This window comes from Gopherus flavomarginatus, chromosome 23, assembly GCF_025201925.1.
Source record: "Gopherus flavomarginatus isolate rGopFla2 chromosome 23, rGopFla2.mat.asm, whole genome shotgun sequence".
Lineage (NCBI taxonomy): Eukaryota > Metazoa > Chordata > Testudines > Testudinidae > Gopherus > Gopherus flavomarginatus.
In genome coordinates this window covers 78,111-85,967 of record NC_066639.1, presented here as the reverse complement: position 1 = coordinate 85,967, position 7,857 = coordinate 78,111, and the positions used below count along the sequence as shown (strand labels likewise).

General features: G+C 70.8%; 1 protein-coding gene across 1 annotated transcript; it reads left to right on the top strand.

The window, feature by feature from the left end:
- Positions 1 to 585: 585 nt before the first annotated feature.
- Positions 586 to 7,647, top strand: CLDN15 (claudin 15). Its single transcript, XM_050933197.1, has 5 exons — positions 586 to 802; positions 3,974 to 4,138; positions 6,542 to 6,623; positions 6,708 to 6,818; positions 6,948 to 7,647. Exons 1-5 carry the CDS (start codon positions 586 to 588, stop codon positions 7,048 to 7,050), a joined length of 678 nt encoding a protein of 225 aa, XP_050789154.1. The 3' UTR covers positions 7,051 to 7,647.
- The last annotated feature ends 210 nt before the right edge of the window (positions 7,648 to 7,857 follow it).

Below are 7,857 nucleotides of genomic sequence, written 5' to 3'. Positions count from 1 at the left end.
TAACCCCCCAGCCCCCACTGCCCTCCCAGAGCCGGGGAGAGAACCCAGGAGTCCTGGCTCCCACCCCCCCTGCTCTAACCCACCAGCCTCCACTCCCCTCCCAGAGCCGGGGAGAGAACCCAGGAGTCCTGGCTCCGAGCCGCCCCCCCTCTCTAACCCACCAGCCCCCACCCCCCTCCCAGAGGCAGGGGCTGGGAGCCAGGACTCCTGGGTTCTCTCCCCAGCTCTGGGAGGGGAGTGGGACCGGGTGGTTAGAGCAGGGGGGCTGGGAGCCAGGACTCCTGGGTTCCACCCCCAGCTCCAGGCGAGGCCTAAGCACGTTGATAGCTGGGGGAGGGGACACACACACCCAGCCAGGGCTGCAGCGAGCCAGAGATCCAGGCAGCCAGTGCACAACCCAGCCCCCTCCCGGCCCCGTTAGCCGCCGTCGGCCCCGTTATCCCGCCCTGACGTCAGGCCGCCGGTGGCTTTACCTGGCGGGCCGCTCCGGGCTGAGCCATCCGCCGCTCGCCCTGCGTGTGCGCCCCAGCTCCGTGCGCCCCTGCCCGTGCGCTCCGCTCCGCTCCGCTCCGCTCCCAGCGCGCCATGGCCGCGGCGGTGGAGGCGGGGGGCTTCTTCCTGGGCACGCTGGGCTGGGGGCTGCTGGGGGTGACGCTGCCCAACAGCTACTGGCGGGTGTCCACGGTGGACGGCAGCGTGATCACCACCTCCACCCTCTTCGAGAACCTCTGGCAGAGCTGCGCCACCGACTCCACCGGCGTCTACAACTGCCGGGATTTCCCCTCCATGCTGGCTCTGTCCGGTAAGCGGGACCCCCCTCCCCGCGCCGTGCGCCGAGCCCCCTGGAGAGCCGGGGCCCCCCTCCCCGCCCCGTGCGCCGAGCCCCCTGGAGAGCCGGGGCCCCCTCCCCGCCCCGTTCGCAGAGCCCCCTAGAGAGCCGGGGGCCCCCTCCCCGCGCCGTGCGCCGAGCCCCCGGGAGAGCCGGGACCCCCTCCCCGCCCCGTGCGCCGAGCCCCCTGGAGAGCCGGGACCCCCCCTCCCCGCCCCGTGCGCAGAGCCCCCTGGAGAGCCGGGGCCCCCTCCCCGCCCCGTGCGCCGAGCCCCCTGGAGAGCCGGGACCCCCCCTCCCCGCCCCGTGCGCAGAGCCCCCTGGAGAGCCGGGGGCCCCCTCCCCGCCCCGTGCGCCGAGCCCCCTGGAGAGCCGGGGCCCCCCTCCCCGCGCCGTGCGCCGAGCCCCCTGGAGAGCCGGGGCCCCCCTCCCCGCCCCGTTCGCCGAGCCCCCTGGAGAGCCGGGGCCCCCTCCCCGCCCCGTTCGCAGAGCCCCCTGGAGAGCCGGGGCCCCCTCCCCGCCCCGTGCGCCGAGCCCCCTGGAGAGCCGGGGGCCCCCTCCCCGCCCCGTGCGCCGAGCCCCCGGGAGAGCCGGGGGCCCCCTCCCCGCCCCGTGCGCCGAGCCCCCTGGAGAGCCGGGACCCCCCTCCCCACCCCCTGCACTCCGTGTCCGAGCCCACTGTATAGCCGGGACCCCCTTCCCCACACTCTGTGCGCCCCGGACGCGGATCCCCCTGGAGAGCCAGGATTTCCCTCCCCGCCCCGCCTCGTGCGCCCCGGGCATGGAGCCCCCTGGAGAGCCGGGACCCCCCTCCCCATCCCCTGCACTCCGTGTCCGAGCCCACTGTATAGCCGGGACCCCTCTCCCCGCCCCCCTTGTCCTAGCCCACTGTGTAGCCGGGACCCCCCTCCCCACACTCTGTGCGTCCCGTGCGTGGAGCCCCCTGGAGAGCTGCGATCTCCCTCCCTGCACCCCCGTGTCCGAGCCCCCTGGAAAGCCAGGACCCCCCCGCCCCCTGCATGCCCCATGAGCGGAGCCCCTGGAGAGCCGGGATCCCCCTCCCCGTCCCGGGCACGGAGCCCCCAGGAGAGCCGGCCCCCCCTCCCCGCCCCCTGGAGAGCCGGGACCCGTCTCCCCGCCTCGGGGGGGGGGGGCTTTAGCTGGCTCCCCACTCCCCAGCCGGACGAGCAGCCCCTGTTTATGGCAACCGCCCTGCTCAGGCCCGGCGCCAGGGCAAACGCTGCGAGCTGGCCCGAGGCAGTGCCCGGGGCAGGTGTCCCGAGGGGGCGGGACACACCCGGAGCTCCGGGGCTCGGTGCCCTCTGGGCAGCCCATGTCCTGACCCCGCTGCCAGGCCGGACCCCGAGCTGAGGGGCGGAGGTTGGAGGAGGTGATTGTGTGTTCAAACAGGGCTCCCTCCCCCACAGCTGGGAGAGAACCCAGGTGTCCTGGCTCCCACCCCACCCGTCTCTCTCCCACCACTCCGGCCTCCCGCCCCTCCCCTCCCCTCCCCTGCTCTAACCCACAGGCCCCCGCTCCCCTCCCAGAGCCGGGGAGAGAACCCAGGAGTCCTGGCTCCCAGCCCCCCCTGCTCTGACCCACCAGTCCCCACTGCCCTCCCCCGAGCCAGGGAGAGAACCCAGGAGTCCTGACTCCCAGCCCCCCCTGCTCTAACCCCCCCAGCCCCCACTCCCCTCCCAGAGCCGGGGAGAGAACCCAGGAGTCCTGGCTCCCTGCCCCCCCTGCTCTAACCACCAGCCCCCACTCCCCTCCCTGAGCCGGGGAGAGAACCCAGGAGTCCTGGCTCCCAGCCCCACCCCCCTTCTCTAAGCAACTCTAAACCCACTTCCTTCCCAGTCTGTTCTCTCTCTCCTACACACACACACACACTCCCTCTCTGCTTGCTTCTCAGGGAGTGGGGGCCGGTGGGTTAGAGCAGGGGGGCTGGGAGCCAGGACTCCTGGGTTCTCTCCCCGGCTCTGGGAGGGGAGTGGGGACTGGTGGTTAGAGCAGGGGGGGCTGGGAGCCAGGACTCCTGGGTTCTCTCCCCGGCTCTGGGAGGGGAGTGGGGGCTGGTGGTTAGAGCAGGGGGGGCTGGGAGCCAGGACTCCTGGGTTCTTTCCCCAGCTCTGGGAGGGGAGTGGGGGCTGGTGGGTTCGAGCAGGGGGGGCTGGGAGCCAGGACTCCTGGGTTCTCCCCCTGGATCTGGGAGGGGACTGGCGGCTGGTGGGTTAGAGCAGGGGAGCTGGGAGCCAGGACTCCTGGGTTCTCTCCCCGGCTCTGGGAGGGGAGTGGGGGCTGGTGGTTAGAGCAGGGGGGGCTGGGAACCAGGACTCCTGGGTTCTCCCCCAGCTCTGGGAGGGGAGTGGGGGCTGGTGGGTCCGAGCCAGGGATGGGGGGAGGGCTGTGGGTCAGGTTGTCTCCTGCTGCCTCCATGAAGTTCAGTCCATTTGCCGGCTGAGGGGGTGAGATCACAGCTTCCCCCCAGTGGCCCTTGCATACGATTGCAACAACCTACTACTGCTTCCCGGCCCAGCGAACCGCTCCGCTGGCCGCAGCTCATGGAGCGAATCATCCCCAGCTGGGTCCCTGCCGAGGCGGGCGGTTTCCGCGGCTCTGAGGTTCCCCCCCACATCACATCTGGGTTCAAGTCTGCCCAGCGAGTCAGCTGCCGGGTCCATGCAAGCCCCTGGCCTAGCAGGGCCCCCAAACTCAGCAGAGCCCCACTGGGGAGGCAGATCGCGCTCCTGTTCAGCCCCCTAACTGCCCCCTATACCGCGTGGCCCATTCTCCCTCTCTTCCCTCACCGGGTGGAGGACTAGCCCCCAGGTATCGGGGTGGCGGGCGGGTTTGTTGACTCTCTCTGGCGTAGAGACGCGTCTGTCCAGTCACGGACATACCCGAGTGCCTCCCCGTCTTGATTGTGTTGACCCTGTCAGATAAGGGGGAGATGGAATGCGCCCCACAGTCAATGGGGAAACTGAGGCACAGTCATGTCTCGTTCTTACAGTGTGCCCCGGCCGTGCCCCACGGGTCCCCAAGCGTTCGCCCACCCAGCTGAGCCGCGCCCCACGGAGACGGGAGCTCCGGACCCTCCTCCGGCTCCCCCACATTGAATCCCTCCCATCCTTGTCCTCTCCGCAGGCTACCTGCAGGCCTGCCGGGCCCTGATGATCACGGCCCTGCTGCTCGGCTGCCTGGCCGCCCTCTGCGGCGTGGTCGGGATGAAATGCACCAAGGTGGCGGACGGGAACCCCGAGGTCAAGGGCAAGATGGCAGCTGCAGGGGGCTGTATGTTCATCCTGGCGGGTGAGAGCCTGGCTGGGCCCGCCATGGGCCTGGGAATAGCCACGGTGTGGGGTGCTCCAGCCATGCCCCCAATCTGCCCCCTAAGGGCCCAGGAATAGCCACGGTGTGGGATGCTCCAGCCATGCCCCCAATCTGCCCCCTAAGGGCCCAGGAATAGCCACGGTGTGGGGTGCTGCGACCACGCCCCCAATCTGCCCCCTAAGGGCCCAGGAATAGCCACGGTGTGGGATGCTCCAGCCATGCCCCCAATCTGCCCCCTAAGGGCCCAGGAGGGGAGGGAATAGCCACAGCGTGGGGTGCTCCAGCCATGCTCCCAATCTGCCCCCTATGGGCCCAGGAATAGCCACGGTGTGGGGCGCTCCAGCCACGCCTCCGATCTGCCCCCTATGGGTCCTGGGGGGCAGGGAATTGCCACAGCGTGGGGTGCTCCAGCCACGCCCTCAATCTGCCCTCTATGGGCTCAGGAATAGCCACGGCGTGGGGTGCTCCGGCCATGCCCCCAATCTGCCCCCTAAGGGCCCAGGAGGGGAGGGAATAGCCACAGCGTGGGGTGCTCCAGCCATGCTCCCAATCTGCCCCCTATGGGCCCAGGAATAGCCACGGTGTGGGGCGCTCCAGCCACGCCTCCGATCTGCCCCCTATGGGTCCTGGGGGGCAGGGAATTGCCACAGCGTGGGGTGCTCCAGCCACGCCCTCAATCTGCCCTCTATGGGCTCAGGAATAGCCACGGCGTGGGGTGCTCCGGCCATGCCCCCAATCTGCCCCCTAAGGGCCCGGAGGGGAGGGGAGGGAATAGCCACAGTGTGGGGTGCTTCGTCCATGCTCCCAGTCTGCCCCCTATGGGCCTCAGGGGCCAGGGAATAGCCACAGTGTGGGGGGCTCTGGCCACGCCCCCAATCTGCCGCCTACGGGACCAGAGGGAAAGGCAATAGCCACAGCATGGGGTGCTCCAGCCATGCCCCCAATCCGCCCCCTATGGACCTTGGGGGGCAGGGAATTGCCATGGCGTGGGGTGCTCTGGCCACGCCCCCGATGGGCCCCAGGGGACAGGGAATTGCCCTGGCGTGGGGTGCTCTGGCCACGCCCCCGATGGGCCCCGAGGGGCAGGGCACTGCCCTGGCGTGGGGTGCTCTGGCCACGCCCCCGATGGGCCCCGAGGGGCAGGGCACTGCCCTGGCGTGGGGTGCTCTGGCCACGCCCCCGATGGGCCCCGAGGGGCAGGGCACTGCCCTGGCGTGGGGTGCTCTGGCCACGCCCCCGATGGGCCCCAAGGGGGCAGGGCACTGCCCTGGCGTGGGGTGCTCTGGCCACGCCCCCGATGGGCCCCGAGGGGCAGGGCACGGCCCTGGCGTGGGGTGCTCTGGCCACGCCCCCGATGGGCCCCGAGGGGCAGGGCACTGCCCTGGGGTGGGGTGCTCTGGCCATGCCCCCGATGGGCCCCAGGGGGCAGGGAATTGCCCTGGCGTGGGGTGCTCTGGCCACGCCCCCGATGGGCCCCGAGGGGCAGGGCACGGCCCTGGGGTGGGGTGCTCTGGCCACGCCCCGATGGGCCCCAGGGGGCAGGGAATTGCCATGGCGTGGGGTGCTCTGGCCACGCCCCCGATGGGCCCCAAGGGGGCAGGGCACTGCCCTGGCGTGGGGTGCTCTGGCCACGCCCCCGATGGGCCCCGAGGGGCAGGGCACTGCCCTGGCGTGGGGTGCTCTGGCCACGCCCCCGATGGGCCCCGAGGGGCAGGGCACTGCCCTGGCGTGGGGTGCTCTGGCCACGCCCCCGATGGGCCCCAGGGGGCAGGGAATTGCCCTGGCGTGGGGTGCTCTGGCCACGCCCCCGATGGGCCCCGAGGGGCAGGGCACGGCCCTGGGGTGGGGTGCTCTGGCCACGCCCCGATGGGCCCCAGGGGGCAGGGAATTGCCATGGCGTGGGGTGCTCTGGCCACGCCCCCGATGGGCCCCAAGGGGGCAGGGCACTGCCCTGGCGTGGGGTGCTCTGGCCACGCCCCCGATGGGCCCCGAGGGGCAGGGCACTGCCCTGGCGTGGGGTGCTCTGGCCACGCCCCCGATGGGCCCCAAGGGGGCAGGGCACTGCCCTGGCGTGGGGTGCTCTGGTCACGCCCCCGATGGGCCCCAAGGGGGCAGGGCACTGCCCTGGCGTGCTCTGGCCACGCCCCCGATGGGCCCTAGGGGGCAGGGAATTGCCATGGCGTGGGGTGCTCTGGCCAGGCCCCCGATGGGCCCCAAGGGGGCAGGGCACTGCCCTGGCGTGGGGTGCTCTGGCCATGCCCCCGATGGGCCCCGAGGGGCAGGGAACTGCCCTAGCGCTGCGCAGTCACTGCTGCAGGGCCGGGGTGGTGGGGGGCGCGTGGGGCTGCCCCCCAAGGCACTTACGCTGTCTCCCCCCCCCAGGGCTCTGCGGGATGGTGGCGCTCTCCTGGTACGCCTTTAACATCACCCGGGACTTCTTCGACCCCCTCTTCCCCGGCACCAAGTAAGTCCGGCTGGCTGGGGGCGGATCCCATCCCTGCCCCACGGGAGGCCCCCAGCTCTGACCCCCGTCTCTTCGCCCCCGCAGGTACGAGATCGGCCCGGCCCTGTACCTGGGCTGGAGCGGGTCCCTGCTGGCCATCGTCGGGGGGGGCTGCCTGCTGGGCTCCTGCTGTGCCCACTCCTCACGGGACAAGAGGTACCGGGGGGGGCGGGGGACTTTCATCCCGGGGACCCCCTTGTCCTGGAGCAGAGAGGGGAGATCTCCCCCCAACAGCCCGGCTTTGTGTGTGCGTGACCCCCTCCCTCCCCTTGTGTCCCCCCCCAGCTTCAGCTACCCCTACAGGGCGCCCAGGGCCGGCCCCCAGCGCCCGCGCAGAGGCTCGGACGCCAGCAGCGTCGGCAACTACGGCAAGAACGCCTACGTTTAGGTGTGGGGACCGGGGGGTGGGAAACCCATTGCAACCCCCCCCCCGATCCCCACTCCCACCCTGCACCGGACTCGGCGGCCGGCGTCACCGCGTTCCCATCCCCTGCGGCCCTGGGACGGGGGCAGGATTGTTCGACAACCCGCGAGGCCAGAAGACGCCAGTCGATGACCCCACCCCGGCAGGTGAGACGCACCCCAGGGCTGCAGCAGAAGGCAAAAAAACAACCCCACACAATGTCCCTGCTAATCCGACTTGGGGGGGGGCGGAAAAGTCCTTCCTGACCCCCAATCCGGGGATCGGTTGGACCCGGACCATGGGAGCAGCCAGGCCATTAGAAAGAGGGGTCCCTGGCCCCACATCGCCGGCGTCTCATCTCCAGTCGTGGCCGAGCCCTGATGCATCAGAGAAAGCTGGAAAAAATAACCACCGAGATGCACCCGATGAGAGGCAGAGGGGGGCGGAAATCTTCCTGACCCTACAGACAAGCGGGCAAAGCCCTGAAGCATGAGGGTGGATCTGAGCATCCCCTGTGAACAGGAATTTTTCAATGAGATTTTTTTTTTCCCCATGGGAAAAGGCCGAGCCACAGAAAACAAAACTGTTTGGGGGAAGGTGTCGGTTTTTTTAAAAAAGGAGCAGAAACGCTGAGACATTGGCGTTTCGAGGGACTGGCTCCGCGATCAGTCAGCTCCGGAACGCGGTTGGAGGTTTCCCGGGCTGGGGTGGGGGGGGTGTCAATCATTCTCTCCACCGGCCTGAAAATCCGCGGGGGCTGGGAAAACGGTGGGGAATGTTTGGCGCCTCGGT

Bases quoted from the DNA above. Each gene is read 5' to 3' on its own strand.
- CLDN15 (XM_050933197.1), top strand. From the start codon at position 586: ATGGCCGCGGCGGTGGAGGCGGGGGGCTTCTTCCTGGGCACGCTGGGC. The intron at 4,139-6,541 runs GTGAGAGCCTGG...TCCCCCCCCCAG, and splicing joins CTGTATGTTCATCCTGGCGG to GGCTCTGCGGGATGGTGGCG. The intron at 6,819-6,947 runs GTACCGGGGGGG...GTCCCCCCCCAG, and splicing joins CACTCCTCACGGGACAAGAG to CTTCAGCTACCCCTACAGGG.